This window comes from Rhinatrema bivittatum, chromosome 3, assembly GCF_901001135.1.
Source record: "Rhinatrema bivittatum chromosome 3, aRhiBiv1.1, whole genome shotgun sequence".
In the NCBI taxonomy this organism is placed as follows: Eukaryota; Metazoa; Chordata; class Amphibia; order Gymnophiona; family Rhinatrematidae; genus Rhinatrema; species Rhinatrema bivittatum.
In genome coordinates, this window is record NC_042617.1 from 219181074 (window position 1) to 219198069 (window position 16996).

Below are 16996 nucleotides of genomic sequence, written 5' to 3' on the forward strand. Positions count from 1 at the left end.
CTCATAGGGCAGCTGTTCCATGTCACTTATTTTGGTCACCTTTCTTTGCACTTTCTCCAGTGCAACTGTATCTTTTTTGTGATGCGGCGACCAGAATTGCACACAATATTCAAGATGTGGTCTCACCATGGAGCGATACAGAGGCATAACATCCCTCATTTTATTTGCCTTTCTTTTCTTAATAATCCCTAATATTCTTTTTGCTTTTTTGATTGCCACAGCACACTGAGCCAACGATTTCAATGTATTATCCACTATGATGCCTAGATCTCTTTCCTGGGTAGTAACTCCTAAGATATAGAACCTAACATTTGTGTGACTACAGCAAGGGTTATTTTTCCCTATATTCATCACTTTGCACTTGTCCACATTAAATTTCACCTGCCATTTGGAAGCCCAATCTTCCAGTCTCGCAAGGTCTCCTGCAATTTATCACAATCCGCTTGAGATTTAACTAGTTTGTATAATTTTGTGTCATCCGCAAATTTGATCACTTCACTCGTCGTACCCCTTTCCACATCATTTCCACATCATTCTCTCCACTCCAGAAGGAGTGGAGAGAATGAGACGGGATTTAAGGAAACTGGAAGAGTGGTCGAAGATATGGCAGCTGAGATTCAATGCCAAGAAGTGCAAAGTCATGCATATGGGGAGTGGAAATCCGAATGAACTGTATTCGATGGGGGGGGGGGGGGGGGGGGAGGGCTGATGTGCACGGAGCAGGAGAGAGACCTTGGGGTTATAGTGTCTAATGATATGAAGTCTGCGAAACAATGCGACAAGGCGATAGCAAAAGCCAGAAGAATGCTGGGCTGCATAGAGACAGGAATATAGAGTAAGAAAAGGGAAGTGATTATCCCCTTGTACAGGTCCTTGGTGAGGCCTCACCTGGAGTACTGTGTTCAGTTCTGGAGACCGTATCTACAAAGAGACAGAGACAAGATTGAGGCGGTACAGAGAAGGGCGACCAGAAAGGTGGAGGGTCTTCATCGGATGTCATACGAGGAGAGATTGAAGAATCTAAATATGTACACCCTGGAGGAAAGGAGGAGCAGGGGTGATATGATTCAGACTTTCAGATACTTGAAAAACTAACGATCCAAAGACAACGACAAACCTTTTCCGTCAGAAAAAAATCAGCAGAACCAGAGGTCACGAGCTGAGGCTCCAAGGAGGAAGACTAAGAACCAATGTCAGGAAGTATTTCTTCACGGAGAGAGTGGTGGATTTCTGGAATGCCCTTCCGGAGGAAGTGGTGAAGTCCAAAACTGTGAAGGACTTCAAAGGGGTGTGGGATAAACACTGTGGATCCATCAGGTCTAGAGGACACGTATAAAGAGGAGGCAGCAAAACACTGCACAGAGCGGCAGTAGCCACAGAGGCATTCACGGAGCGGGATGCCAGTGGCCAGTGATTGGTGTTCCACCTTCACGGAGCGGAAGGATGGAGGGCTGCCATCTCCAAATTAAAAAACAAAACAAAACAGGGATGGGTTCATGGGCTATAGGTATTACCAATTATTAGGCTTATTCAATTACCAATTATTAGGCTTTTCAATATTTGATGATAGTTAATGTGACTTTCAAGGCATACTTCACTTTCAATGCATATCCAGCATAGCTCCCTGCTTCAACGGCAGGGGAGAAGAAAAACTAATACTTCATGCATATCCAGCATTGCTCTCTGCTTCACCGGCAGGGGAGAAGAAAAACTAATACTTCACGCATATCCAGCATTGCTCTCTGCTTCAACGGCAGAGAGCTATGCTGCCACTTACCCAACTAATCAAACTTAATATTTCACTTGGAAGCAGCTCCATCACTGCTCTCTACATAAATGGTGGGGGTGAAAGGGAAATAGAACCTAAGGTTACTAAGAGCCAAGAGAAACAGATAAGTATGAGAAAAAAGAAGTGTGAAGCTTGCTGGGCAGACTGGATGGAACGATTGGTCTTCTTCTGCCGTCATTTCTATGTTTCTATGTTTCTATAAATATATTGAAAAGCACTGGTTCAAGTACGGATCCCTGAGGCACTCCACTGTTTACCCTTTTCCACTGTCTTTTAATCAGTTTGTAATCCATGAAAGGACATCGCCTCCTATCCCTGACTTTTTAGTTTTCTTAGAAGCCTCTCATGAGGGACTTTGTCAAACGCCTTCTGAAAATCCAAATATACTACATCTATCGGTTCATCTTTATCCACATGTTTATTAACCCCTTCAAAAAAATGAAGCAGATTTGTTAGGCAAGACTTCCCTTGGGTAAATCCATGTTGACTATGTTCCATTAAACCATGACTTTCTATATGCTCTATGATTTTGAACTTTAGAATAGTTTCCACTATTTTTCCCTGCACTGTGAAGGTCAGGCTCACTGGTCTATAGTTACCTGGATCACCCCTAGAGCCCTTTTTAAATATTGGGGTTACATTGGCCACCCTCCAGTCTTCAGGTACAATGGATGATTTTAATGATAGATTACAAATTTTAACTAAGCAGAAATTTTATTTTTGAGTTCCTTCAGTATCCTAGGATGCATACCATCCGGTCCAGGTGATTTGCTACTCTTTAGTTTGTCAGTCTGGCTTACTACATCTTCCAGGTTCACAATGATTTGGTTCAGTTCATCTGACTCATCACCCTTGAAAACCATCTCTGAAACTTTTATCTCCCCAACATCCTCATTTGGAAACACGGAAGCAAATAATTGGATGTTTTTTTGGCTAAAATAGACTCTTTCACCTTACCTTTTAACCATGCCGGTAATCGTTTTGCCTTCCTTCCACCTTTCTTAATATGTGGAGGACATCTGGACTGCTTGTCTACTATTGTATTTTTAAACAAAGTCCATGCCTGTTGAAACTTTTAACCTTTACAGCTGCACCTTTCAGTTTTTTCTAACTATTTTCCTCATTTTATCAGTTTCCCTTTTGAAATTTTAGGCCTGGATTTTATAAGGCCTACGTGCGTAAATCCTCCGGGCAGGTTTAGGATAGGGCTGGGGGGGGGGGGGGGGGAGGGGGAGGAAATAGGTTAGGGGAAGGGGTAGGAAGGTTAGATTAGGGGTTATAAAATCGCATGTCCATGTGTGCGTGCCAGGTAGCACGCATGCGTAGGTATTAAAATCTACCCCTTAGTGTTAGAGCTGTAGATTTACTTATTGTCCCCCTTTCAGTCCTTAGTTTAAATTTGATCATGTTATGATCCCTATTGCCAAGTGGTTCCACCACCTTTACCTCTCTCACCAAATCCTGCATTCCACTAAGAATTAAATCTAAAATAGCTCCTGCTCTCCTTGGTTCCAGAACCTGGATAAAGATCTATCTGTTACAATATGTCTGGTGATATGGTGACTTGTACTAATTTAATACAGGGAGCTGCTAATAATATGGCACTACGTGAACTACACTTTAGAGTTGTGAGCCATATAATATATTGGCCTCTGAAAGCTTTTAAAGCAGGAATAACATCTAATGCATGTGTGAAATGTATCATGGTTGAAACTACATTGATGCACTGCCTCCGGGATTCTCCCACAATCCAAAAATTTTGGAATACCAGACAGTGCTTTTTTACTTCTATCTTGCATTTAATGGCACCGTGAACAACACCTTCTTGTTTACTGGACCACATTAGACAATCTACTAATATGAGGAAAGCTCAAAAGCAGTTATATGTAAAAAGTTGTTTAATAGCGAAGCAGTGTCTGATGAGCACCTAGCTGGGTAAACATGGTCCAACTTTTGCAGGTGGAAAGTGTCCATGTTCTTTTTGCTTTTATTGGGATACAGGTCAGTGGATCCAGAGCATCCCAAGTCTTTACAAAGATTTTGAGAGGTTTGATTTTTGTTTGCCTCTTTACCAGTGGAGATAAGAACAAAGATCTCGTGAAAGTCGTTATACAATGAATTATGTTTCCTTTATGGAATTAGCCAAATGTGTATTGGTGCATTGACAGTCATTTGAAGTGTGATCTGAGTAATCACCCTTGATGGGTGGGGGGGTTGGGTGAAAGAGGGGGGTATGGGTTAAATCTTAAGCTTTGTTGCTGTTATGAAAAAAATTAATATATGCTTGCTGACATTGAAAAAGTGCAATAAAATGATATTAAAAAAAGAAATAAAAATAATAGCCCGAGAGGCTTGGTCATTCATCCTCAGTGTTGGCATCATGCTAAATTAGTATGAGAAATCATATATTTCATACTGGCAATTACTAGAAATTCCTGAAGTACAAGGTGCCAGAAAAACAAGGACAGTAACTTTTAAACGGGCGCGCGGGCATACGTGTACGTGCATTTGCTGGCTCATGCTCAGGGAAGCGGCCATTTTATAACACATGCACACATTTTATAAAATAGGCTGACTGAGTGCACATTTTGAAGTGGGCGCGCGCCTACGCGTGCAAATGCCGCTTCTACCGCTTAAGTGGGGGCTTTTAATAGGCACATGTCAGTGCAATTACCAGTTTTCTCAGTTCATTCTCAGTTTGTCCAGGCAAGGGATAGGACTTATTATCCCCTTGGATTAATAGCCTTCCTGTAAGCCCTGACCTTTAAAACCCTAATGACATGCAGGGACCCCGGCACGCGCCTGTGTGTATAAATACGCGCATATTTGAAGTTTAAATCCAAGAATGCCCATACCCTGCTCAGACCATGCCCCGCCCCTTTTTCAGAACTTTTAATTTGTGTGCATAGAGGGAGATAAGTGCGTATGCGAGCAGCTTTTAAATTCCACTCGGTAAGCACCGGCCCAACATATTTGCATATCTCCCGGTTTTGGTGTGCGCCAGGCTTTTAAAATTTACCTTATAGTTTCTACATGCCCCTAAACACATTTCAATTAAGATTTTCTATGATGAGCAATCATTATAGGCAATAGAGAGAATCAGAGGACAGGGCATCTATTCTCCAATAGAGCACAGCCAGCTATAGACCAATAGAAGTATGGAGATGGTGTTCAGAAGCCATTGATCCAGGTAAATATGCTGTCTGAAAATTGCCAAGCCCTTACCTGACTAAGCATCTCTATGAGGATCAACAACATGCATACTTTTAGCCAAGTAAAAAAAGTAGGCAGGCCCGAGGGTGTGTTTAGGTCAGGGAGGGAATTAATACACATAGATTGAAAATGTAATCTACTTGCATGATTTTTTATCGGAAAAAATGCTGCAGAAAAAGCAGGGGAAAATATCTGCAGATACTTTGCACTCCATGGTCATTTTCAAAGTGAAGGTACATATACATTGGAGTAGAGAGAAGTCTAAGATATGTTACAAAAGACCTTCCGCTCTATCTCATTAATAATACCAAAGAATGCCACAGTATTTAAATGAAAAATGATTGTTCAAATACAGCAAATTACTTATCCCTTGCTACATTTTTCATACTTATGCATAGAAAATAATTTGGATAAAAACACTTATTTAATTTGGAAAATGATTAACATTATGGATATTTGATCACAGCAGGCTATACATTCAAGGGGTAGTTTTGTAATATGTCTAAATTATGTGACAAAGACCCATATAAGTTGCATCAATTTTCAAAGCGAACTTACACATATCTACTTTGAAAATTATCTCACAAAATTTATCTGATACATGTCCCTCTGACTTTATTGATCGCATAGCAATTGATTCACAGTTCAAAAAAAATTTTCTTCTTTTTCTCTCATTGTTTCACCACAGATTGTTTTCTCATAATTTCCGTTTCAGGTGGACAGCCTTAGCCTAGAGGACCTAGATGCATTTGTAGCTCAAACGCTTTGCCTCCAGGGGAAATCAGCTGACCAGCTGAAACAGTTGCAGGTACAGAGAAGACACATCCATGAGTATGGTGCCTGTAGTGGTCCTTATTTGAATTATCAGTTGAAGTTTCTTTTTTTGTTGTTATCTGATATTGCACAAGGAAGGTAAATTTATAACAACCTGCATAATTTCTACATTTCAAAAATGCATAAGCTATGCCATATTTTCAAAGTGAAAGTATGCTTTAAGTCTACTTTAATGTTATATGATATGAACAAACTAACTTGCACAGAATTATACCTGCGTTTTGCAGGGTAAACATGTTAACTTATGTACATATTTTTTAAAATTAAAGTACATCATAACTCCACCCTTGGAATGCCTAGTTTTGTACACACATAAAAGTATGCACAAAATTGGGTTACGTGCATACTTTTATATGCACAACCCTTGGGCAATTTTTTAACAAGCCAGGTACATACATAAACTTGTGTTTTATGCATGTACTGTAAATGTCTTTAAAAATTACTCCCCTTATTATTGTAACTTGTACAAGCAAAACTGAGGCCTTTACTGTCAGCAGGTTCATGATGAATTTGTCAGGCTCACTCACTGAGGATCCAAAATTGCCCCTGCTCTTTGTTCAAGTTTACTTAAATGTTCCATGTATCCTCTGACATGTCTTGAAAGTTTTGTATGGCTAGGACACCAAACAAAAATATTATTATGGACTCAGACACACATGGGGATCTCTTAAGGCTTCTTCCCTTTGGAACGTAGGCTAAAAAACACCTTTGAACTCTTGAGCCGATGCATGGTGAAAATAATAAGTGTGTTTCCCTTGAAGTAGCATCAGGCAGTCAATTGGCATTTTTTTTTTTTTTTTTTTAAATCAAAAAATAAGAGTTTTCATTAGAAACATAGATACATGATGGCTGAAAAAGACCATATGGCCCATCTAGTCTGCCCATCCATCTAGATACTGTTTTTGTCTCCACCACTTCCACTGGGAGGCTTTTCCACACATTGATCACCCTCTCTATAAAGAAATATTTCCTAAGATTACTCCAGAGTCTACCCCCTTTGAAACTCATTACATGACCTCTCGCTTTAGAGCTTCCTTTCCATGGAAATGAGACTATAGAAATATGATTTTAATTAGTAAACAGCAAAAGCTTGACTTGGAAAATGTTGAACAGATAAACACATACAAATAGAAAGCCTCTGCTTTGCAGGGCGGCAGTTGGGGCAGGGAAATCATTTACATGCGTTCTTTTCGATTGTCAGAAGTACGCATGCAAATGTATATGCACACATTTATACCTGTTCCGGAGCTGGTGTGAATATGCATGCATATGACCACTTTGATTATTTTGGCTAAAGTCTGTGAGTACTTTCTTCTTGCAGACTTTAGACCTATATGCACAGTTATAAAATTATCCTCTTTGAGAAAACATGCAGAAAACACTTAGGATCCAAGACGTTCCTCTTCTAGTTTTATGTTTAAGCACTAAAGGTCCTGCTTAGTATATAGAAACTTATGAATTCTGACCAAGTTATAACTGACAACTCAAAGAGCTTATCTGCTGGGAAAGTGTTTGAAAGATATTCAGCTTGTCAGTTTGTCTGGTACTTCTGTAAATTGGGAGTCTGTGTCCTCTGTTTACTAATAATATTGCAGTATGGGACTTATTTAGAGATAAATAGGGGAGTGCTCACTAAAAACAGAGCTTTGGGCACAGAGAATTGTTAGAGAAGAGGGCCATTGTGTTAGTGGAGCCCTGTCCCAACTCTGATTCTCTTTATTCCCCTACCTATGGAATGCTTTGTACTCTGAGCAAGCCATGACACTTTTGTTTTAAAATTTAAATCCTTTGCCTTCATGATGATTACTTGTCTGTAGTGTGCCAATTGTCACTACCTGTTGTTTGATGGTGTGTCTGAAATGGAATTTAAACAATGTCCTGTTTGGTCCCTTGCATCCTGTCATTACCTGTCCTGTCTCAACAGCTCAGGACACAGCCTTTGTAGTATAGTCTCCTGAGTTAATGAAGGGATTGTATCATAAGGAAATATAAATCTGCTAGAGTTAAGAGCTACCAGAAATTGCAGAGTATTAGAACAAGACAATCTAGATCTCAGTAAAAATAAATTACAACAGGTCCTTGTACTTAATAATTATGTTAATTGTAAAATACCTACTCTTTCTTAATGTTTGAAGTCCTAGGGGAAAATGTTTTGCTCCACTGGGATATTTCCAGTGATAAATCTGAAACAATATTTGCACTGGAGTGAAGCTTTGATAAATCTGATCTGTTAGGATCTTATAAATTAGCATTAACATTAAGGACTGTATTTTTAGATAGCATTGTTTAGATCAGTGATATCCAGCTTGAGGCTCCTCAAGACTCTCAATGTGAATCTCAAATAATTTTTAAAACAGCACAGAATCATGGGACAAAAATTTAAATTTCAGGATTAAATGTAGGACTGTCTTATTGAAAACTGATTTATTGTGAACTTGCCTCACTGAGTGACACAGGCTGCGTAGCACTGGTTGAGTGACAGTGTATATAATTTACAAAATAATTCATGAATATAAGGTCTCTGCAGTGAAGATTTTGCAATGTATTTTTTCTTTTTCTTAGTGTTCATTTACATTTATAGTCTTATCATTCAACATAGTTTCCAAAATTATAGGTACCTATCTTAAAAACAAACAAACAAACAACTTCCCCTTTTTGCATTTTTAACATGTTGCTTAGAAACAGTCATCAGTAAACAAGTTGTAGATATTTCTTTATTGCACTAAATGATTAGCTTTTGAGTTATAAGGTGAGTACAAAAGTGACAAGCCTGCTGGGTCTGTACAGAGAAATGAGACATTCCTGCCCGCCACTAGTTTTAGACTCACACCTTGGGATTAACCCCTAAACCCCTACTGTCAGGGTTATAGCCTCCATCCTTTGCTGTTTTCTATCCTCTCTACTTTGGTGTACTTTCTCCTTGGTTCCTAATTTCTTTTTTACACACATTCTTTCGATGGGACATCTGCCTAGTCTTAGTTAAAGCTGGCTTCTATGTGATGCCCCTTGAGATGAGAAGGACCACATTTTTCGAGTTTTAATAGATCAAAAGGGCCAGACCTTATGGGTCTGTAAGGGAGAAGTGAAATGTTCCAGCATGCCATTAATCTTGAAATGTCATACTTTGGGTTAGTGAGAGCAACACTTAAACTCCCCTTGCCTAGGTTACAGCCTCCTTTCCCACCTCCTCCCCCAAGAATGCCTTATGTAGAGATTTCCTAGCGTGTAGCAGATGGACTCAGTACAAATGGGTATAGTGTGCTCGTGCTAGCAGTTGGAGACGGATCTGACGTCAGCACGTAGTACATATACCCCTGCAGGAAGTGCAGGCGCTCAGTAATTTCCGTCTCCAAAGCAATTTGGAGCTACCTCACGCTCGCTGAGCGTTTTTCCAAATTCTAGCGACTAAATTCATAGAAGAATCCTACCTGAAGACGAGCCCCGCACTCCTGCGGTGATACCCTCGGGTCCCTCCCCCAGTTGAGTTTCCCGAGGTGATTTCTGTGGTCCCTCGGAGGGAAGAGCCTCGGTCCGGTGGCCGAATCGCGGCAGGGACCTAGCCCCTGAGTGAGAAGGGCTCGGGCGTGGCATAGAGGCAGCCTCGGTCCCGATCCGTTCGCGGTGAGGACTTGGCCCCCGAGCGAGACGAGTTCGGGCGCGGCTTAGAGGCAGCGGGTGCACTTCCTCGAGCGCGGCGGTGACGGTAATCACCCTCTCCCCCCGCAGCCGGGAAGCGCCAAAGATCATGTAAGGCGTACATCTTTACTTTACTGGTCTCCGAAGAGCGAGGATTAGCGGGGTCTGCCTATGTGGAAGCCCGCCAAGGAGGTCGCCATTTTGCCTGCCTGCTCACCGTCGCCATCTGCCCTGGTTCGCCGCCTCTATCTGGTGTTAAGACTAAGCGCACAGGCGATGGGTGCGAATGTTAGGCGCCCGAAAGCACATTGATAGGCGCACATTTGATAGGCGCACGTTGTTAGGCGCACATTAATAGGCGCACGTTGTTGGGCGCACGCTGATAGGCGCACGTTGATTAGCGCACGTTGTTAGGCGCATATTATAAGGCGCATACTTCGGCTGGGAGCGCACCGGCGCATAGAGATAACAGACGCAATGGAGCGTTTGAGAGCCCAGGCGTCCACAGAGCCGGCACCTCCAGAATCAGGCATAAGAGCTCTAGGCCTCTGCTCAGCATGCCACCTCAGAGCTACACAGAGCGAGGAAGCAGACTCCCTATGTGCCCAATGTGAGGAGGCCCTGGGAGTTCCAGGCCAGGGCCGGTCCCAGCCCAGATTAATTGCCAGTTCCTCAGGGAACACCCCGGACCTAGCAGGCCGAGGTGAGCAGCCGGGGAACCCTAGAGACCTGGTGCCCCTGAGGCTAGACTCTGCTTTGCTCTCCTGGGTGGAATTATTCAAGGGGATTCACGCCTTTGTCAAGGCACGGCCACTCGCCATCCGGAAGCCCCACTTATGGGGATTCGGATTACTCTGAGGAAGAAGGCGAACCCCCCGAGCAGGGAGAACTTCCCTCGGGGATAGAGCCGTATCGAACCATGAGACGCTTCTTTCTTAAAGAGGATCTCCCAGACCTGGTCTCTCAATGCCTGTCGGAGCTGGCTATCCCGGGCCAAGGCACCCCAGGGGAACCTAGAATGAATCCCCTGCTAGAGGGCCTTCATCAAACGGCTCACCATTTTCCCCTCCTAAAGCAGCACAGCAGCTAATTGATATGGAGTGGAATGCGCCGGAGGCCTCATTCAAAGGGGGTCGGGCCTTGTCTGGCATGTACCCCCTGGATCCGGCAACCAAGGAGCTGCTGGCGTGCCCCAAGGTAGACGCCATAGTTTGCGCAATTGTGAAGTGCACCACCATTCCAGTGGAGGGAGGGGCAGCCCTCAAGGATGCGCATGACCGGCGCTTAGACGCCATTCTGAAACAAGCCTTTGAGGTGGCAGCCATGTCACTACGAATCGCGACCTGCTGCACCGTGGTGACGCGTTCCTGTTTATCACAAGCCAGGAACAACACCCCGGGAGAAGAAATGGAATCAGCTCTCTCGTTCCTCACTGACGCTGCCTCTGACCTAGTCCGTACGGTAGCCAAGGGAGTGTCATCCTCAGTGGCAGCCAGGAGACAGCTCTGGCTACGAAATTGGTCGGCCGACTCCTCCTCCAAGACGCGCCTTACAAGAATGCCCTTTAAGGGATCCCTCCTGTTCGGCAGCAACCTCGAGAAACTGGCTAATAAATGGGGCGCCTCTCCATTACCCCGTCTACCGGAAGACAAGTCAAGGAGGAACCAGCGCCCTTTTCCTAGGCCATCCAGAGGTAGAAGCTCTCAACGCTTCAACCCCTACAGGACTCGCTACCAAGCGCCTTGTTCTCAGACCAGGAACCAGTCCTTTCGGACCAGGCACAACAAGAGGGGAACCGGCTCGGGTTCGGGTCCCGGCCGCACCCCACAATGAGAATCAGCCGACTCATCTGGGGGAAGAAGCCATAGGGGGCAGGCTAACCCTATTCTACCGCAGATGGGTCGAGATTACTTCGGACCAGTGGGTCCTTGCCATCATCCGAGAAGGGTATTACCTGGACTTCCTTCGTCCCCCTCAGGACAAGTTTGTAGAATCTCTTGTCCACCCCTCAAAAGAGCGGCACTGGAAGCTACCTTGCGGAGGCTCCTGTCCGTAAAAGCCATAATCCCAGTGCCTGCATGGGAGATAAATTCTGGGCATTACTCCATTTATTTCATCGTACCCAAGAAGGGGGGGCACCTTCAGACCTGTCCTGGACCTCAAGTCAGTCAACCAACACTTAAGGGTCCCTGGATTTCGCATGGAAACTGTGCGGTCAGTCCGAAGTGCAGTACAGCCAGGGGAGTATCTCACATCCCTGGATCTGTCAGAGGCTTACTTGCATATCCCAAACAGCACTTTCAGTTCCGGGCTTTACCTTTCGGGTTAGCCGCCGCGCACCTTTACCAAGGTAATAGTAGTGGTGGCGGCGTCACTCAGGAAGGAAGGAATTCTCGTCCATCCCTACCTAGACGATTGGCTGATCAGGGCAAAGTCACCGGAGGAGAGCTACCGGGCAACCAACAGAGTTATATCTCTTCTGGAGAGCCTAGGATGGGTAGTCAACATAAACAAGAGTTCCCTATAGCCTTCGCAGTCGCTGGAATACCTAGGAGTCCGATTCGACACCCAGGAAGACAAGATCAGCCTGACCTCCAAGAGGAAATCAAAACTCCGGAATCGTTTGCAGAATCTGCTGAGCACCACCCGGCCCACAGCTTGGGATTACCTACAGGTCCTCGGCCTAATGGCCTCCACTCTGAAAGCAATACCATGGACACGGGCTCATATGAGACCGTTACAGTGCGCCCTCCTATCTCGGTGGAGCCCACGATTACAGAACTACACCGTGCATCTACCTCTACCGGCCAGAGTACGGAATCAGTTACGGTGGTGGCTGCAGCCCGGCCACACGAGCCGGGGGTCAAAAATGTCCTCCCCAACCTGGACCCTGCTCACTACCGATGCCAGCCTGAGCGGCTGGGGGGCACACTCCGAAGAGCTAACTGCCCAAGGGCGGTGGAACAGAGTAGAGTCGGGGTGGAACATCAACCGACTAGAGGCATGGGCAGTCAGGTTAGCCTGCTTGCGATTTGCCCACAGACTTCGAAACAGAGCAGTCAGAGTCAAATCTCCAGGACATCTCCGCCGTCCACATCGCCGGGAAGGACAACACCACGGCAGACTTCCTCAGCAGAGAAAGCCTAAACCCGGGAGAATGGCAGCTGTCATACACGGCCTTCCAGATGATTGTGGATCAGTGGGGGACCCCGGGCATGGACCTACTAGCGGACAGGTCCAACGCTCAAGTACCCAGATACTTCAGTCGCAGGTGAGATCCTCTATCCCACAGGATCGACGCCCTGGTGCAGCCATGGCCTCAGGGGATCCTGCTATATGCCTTTCCCCCATGGCCCCTGCTTGGCGCCATTATACACAAGATTCAGCAGGCACAGAGGCCTAGTTCTTGTGGTGGCCCCGGACTGGCCACGAAGATCCTGGTATGCAGACGTGAGAAGACCACTGGCAGGGGATCCTCTACCCCTGCCCCCTCACAGGGACCTGCTGCGACAAGGTCCCATCCTCCATGAGAATCCAGCTCAGTTCTCTCTTACGGTCTGGCCATTGAGAGGGCTCGACTGAGGAAAAGGGGATACTCGGGGGCGGTAATAGATACACTCCTCCGAGCACGCAAGTTCTCCACATCACTAACCTATATAAGGATCTGGAGAGTATTTGAAGCCTGGTGCGAAACTCGCAGCACCAATCCACATGCCGCTAAAATCCCCATCATTTTGGATTTCCTGCAGGATGGGCTTTAGAAGGGTCTATCCCTCAATTCAATCAAGGTTCAGGTGGCAGCGCTATCCTGCTACGGCCCCAGGTATGACGGCAACAGCATTGCCACACACCCAGACGTTTCACGTTTCCTGAAAGGAGTCAAACACATTCGCCCGCCACTGAAATGGCCAGTACCCCTGTGGAACCTCAACCTAGTTTTGGAATTCCTAGCGGGACCCACCTTCAGACCCCTCCGAGGCCTGTCCCTCCGTTTGTTAACCTTGAAGATGGTATTCTTGCTGGCCGTATGCTCAGCACGCCGCATCTCAGAGCTACAAGCACTGTCCTGCCGTGATCCGTTTCTCAGAATCACCCCAGGGGCTATCCATCTTCGCACGGTTCCTTCCTTCTTACCCAAGGTAGTCTCACACTTCCACCTCAACCAAACCATATCCTTGCCAACCATGGAAGGTTTGAAGAAGTCGGAAGAAGGTCGAATACTGCGTCATCTCGACATCGGCAGGCTGCTGTCCAGATACCTGGAAATGTCGGAAGCAGTACGAAAGACGGACCACCTGTTCGTCCTTCACAGTGGGAAGAGGCAAGGAGAAGCGGCCTCACGGGCGACTATTGCTCACTGGATCAAAGAAGTTATCAAGGCGGCCTAAGTAGAAGCGGGAAAACCACCACCTCTACGGGTCAAGGCTCACTCTACCAGGGCACAAGCGGCCTCCTGGGCAGAAACTAGGATGCTGTCGCCTGCAGAGATATGTAAAGCGGCGACGTGGCCCTCCATCCATACCTTCTCCAGATTCTACCGTCTGGACGTCCAGGCCAGGGAGGACACAGCATTTGCAAGGGCAATCCTAAGCGGACCTCGGGCAGCCTCCCACCCAGTCCGGGAGTAGCTTTTGTACATCCCATTTGTACTGAGTCCATCTGCTACACGCTAGGAAATGGAGAGATTACTTACCTGATAATCTCGTTTTCCTTAGTGTAGGCAGATGGACTCAGCATCCCGCCCGGCTGCCGATATATATAGGGATTCACCGTTTCAAGGTAAGCTATGTTTCCTTACATAGGGCATCCACCCTGCCGGGTGTCGACGCCTTCCAGTTGAGAACACTGGCGGTCTCCAGCTACTGTCAATCGGTCAGGTTAATCATGTTCAGTTAATTGATCGGTCAGTCACACATATATCCATAAAGCTTTTGCAAGGAAGATTACTGAGCGCCTGCACTTCCTGCAGGGGTATATGTACTACGTGCTGACGTCAGATCAGTCTCCAACTGCTAGCACGAGCACACTATACCCATTTGTACTGAGTCCATCTGCCTACACTAAGGAAAACGAGATTATCAGGTAAGTAATCTCTCCATTGTGTTTGTCCATCTATCTGTGATCTAGTATCAGTAGATGCAGACAACAGAATGAGCTAGAAAAATGTGAAAGGTTATATGTGGGTACTTATATGACCTGAATACGATGATTGCAAATTTAGGGGGTCATTAAGTAAGCCATGGTAATTTTTTCCCAACGAAAAAATAGTGTGGGAGTTGCAAAACCGTGATAAATTACCCTGTGGCTTTGTGAATCCCATGGTATTTTTCCCCATGGGAAAATACCACTGCCCGCAGTATTTTTCATGAGGACAAAACCATGGCAATTAAAGCTCCCCACACAGCATGCCATGGCAGCCCTGAGACTGTGGGGTTGCCATTGCTTAAAGGGCTGCTCGGCCCTGAGAATGCCCCCCCCCCCCCCCCAATCGTGAAAAGCCCTGGCATCTGCATAGACCACCCTGTCCCCACCTTACCCCTGCCCTTGCAGGCAGCCTGTAGGTGAAAATAAAAACTAAAAGGTTTTTTGGAACAGAAACCATGCCTCCACCCTCTTAACACAAAAAATTCACCCCCTCAGAGGCCAGAACCCCACCCCCTCTGAAGAAAATTGCCCTGGTGGTCCAGTGGACCTCTCCTAACCCATTAAAAGCTCCTTGGTGCTTTTAATGGGTTAGGAGACTATAGCCCACTCCCAGAATCACCAAATTGTCATTGGTGCAGTGGGGGGCCTGGGTGGCAGCCATTTTCCAAAATGACGCTACCCGGCCTCTGCCCCTGTATAGTGAGCTCATTTTATATTCAATATGTTTGAGTGATCCAAAAATAAACAGTATACAACAGTTGAAACCCATGGTAACAGCAAACGAACCAACAAAACAGAAAACAAGCTATACAGTTACCTTGTACACAGTGACATACGACCACATCATACTTTTATCCCAAAATGAAGGCAGGTCTCTGCCCCTCCCCCATAGACTGAGAACCCTTTTGTCTTCCAGTGAGCTCATTTTAATGCATACAGTGTCAGGGCTCATTTAATGCAAGATAAGTCAAATATCTCACGTTATCCCTGTGTTTTTTGCACTACAAATGGCCTAATGCAGCTTAGTGAATGAGGCCCTTACTTAGCAACGTTATTGGTTCCAGTTTGCTTCATTTTAATGTATGCATATTTGGGATGCAGTGCACTAACCGTACACTTATGTTTTTGTGCGTAGTAAACCATGCTCATGTGCTGGGAAAGTGAAAAAGTATGTAGAATACAAGAACATCACTCGCAAAAGTGTACTCTTAGTTCTAGATTTATCATCTGCTTCCGTTAGGGTGCACTTTTTCCTTGTTGCTATTTGTCTTGGTATGTAACAAAGACATACAATATCAGTTAAAGGGTAGCTTCTTTGTGGTATACCATAGTCATCTTGTTTGCCTCCACCACTTAATAGTAACTTTAAATAGAGAAAAAGGAGAAGGCTTCATGGCAGTGAGGTAGCAGGGGGGAGGCAGTGGCCCCAGGAGCAGGCTTAAGGGAGGGCGCAGCAGCTCGAGTCTTCCAGCTCATTTTTTATGCAAAAGCACACTGCACGTGCAAGAATCCCACTGAGCATGTAGGACTGTCTTGAGTCAGAGTGCTGCTTCTCTGCTGCTGCTGGGATTCTGTTTGGCCCTGCTCTACTGTTAATATTCAGCAAGTACTGTCTCTCAACACGGTAGGGAAGATGGGACTGGATGTTTTTCTACTGCTTTGTTCCCTAATTTGGGCCTGGCCTGGGACTTTGTTAGCTCTTCCCTCCTAGGCCTGCGCCCCATGCTGACTGCCCAGCTGTCTCAGAGTTGATCCAAAAAAAACCCAACAACCCAGTACCGTAATGATGTGATCATCCTGCGTGCTATCACTTCCTGCAATTCTGTGCAGCACTCTCACACCCGACAACCTCCAACTTCCTACTTCCTAAAAATGGCAACTGTAATGGCGTGACTATGGGTGGGCCAAAGGCATTGGAAAATGGGGGGGGGGAGGGGGGGCGCAGGAACATTGGGCCCCCCGAAAAAAAAATTCTGCCAGCTATGGAAGGAGAAGTCTCGTGGCAGGTGGGGCTTTGCCATAATAATCCCTTCACTCAGCCTTTCTGCTCCAAATGAATTGGAGGATCACAGCATTCTGTGTTTCAGCCGCCACCTCCTCCTCATCTGCTGGAGCCTGATTTACTTGACTGTCGGCACCTGATGACGTCAGAGGAAGCAGCCCAAGTGGCAAGGTCTCGCTCCTCTGTAAACAGGTCTGGCTGAGCCGTTGCGGAGCCTGTCCCACAGCGGCTGAAAAAAAAAAAAAAAAACAACCCCCAAGCTGCCATGGAGCCCATCCAGTATCAGCCAAAGAGGCTCAAGCTGCCCTGGAGCCCATCCTGCAGTGCCTGAAAATGAGGCCTTGGCCTGCTTACACACACTCACACACACTCAGCCA

At 45.8% G+C, this 16996-nt stretch overlaps 1 protein-coding gene across 1 annotated transcript in view; it reads left to right on the plus strand.

Moving 5' to 3' along the window:
- Positions 1 to 16996, plus strand: part of FAM120B (family with sequence similarity 120B) — a 406519-nt gene that overhangs the window by 137873 nt on the left and 251650 nt on the right. Inside the window, 1 exon segment of the mRNA XM_029594202.1 lies at positions 5718 to 5810. Within this exon segment, the coding sequence (XP_029450062.1) occupies positions 5718 to 5810 (93 nt within the window).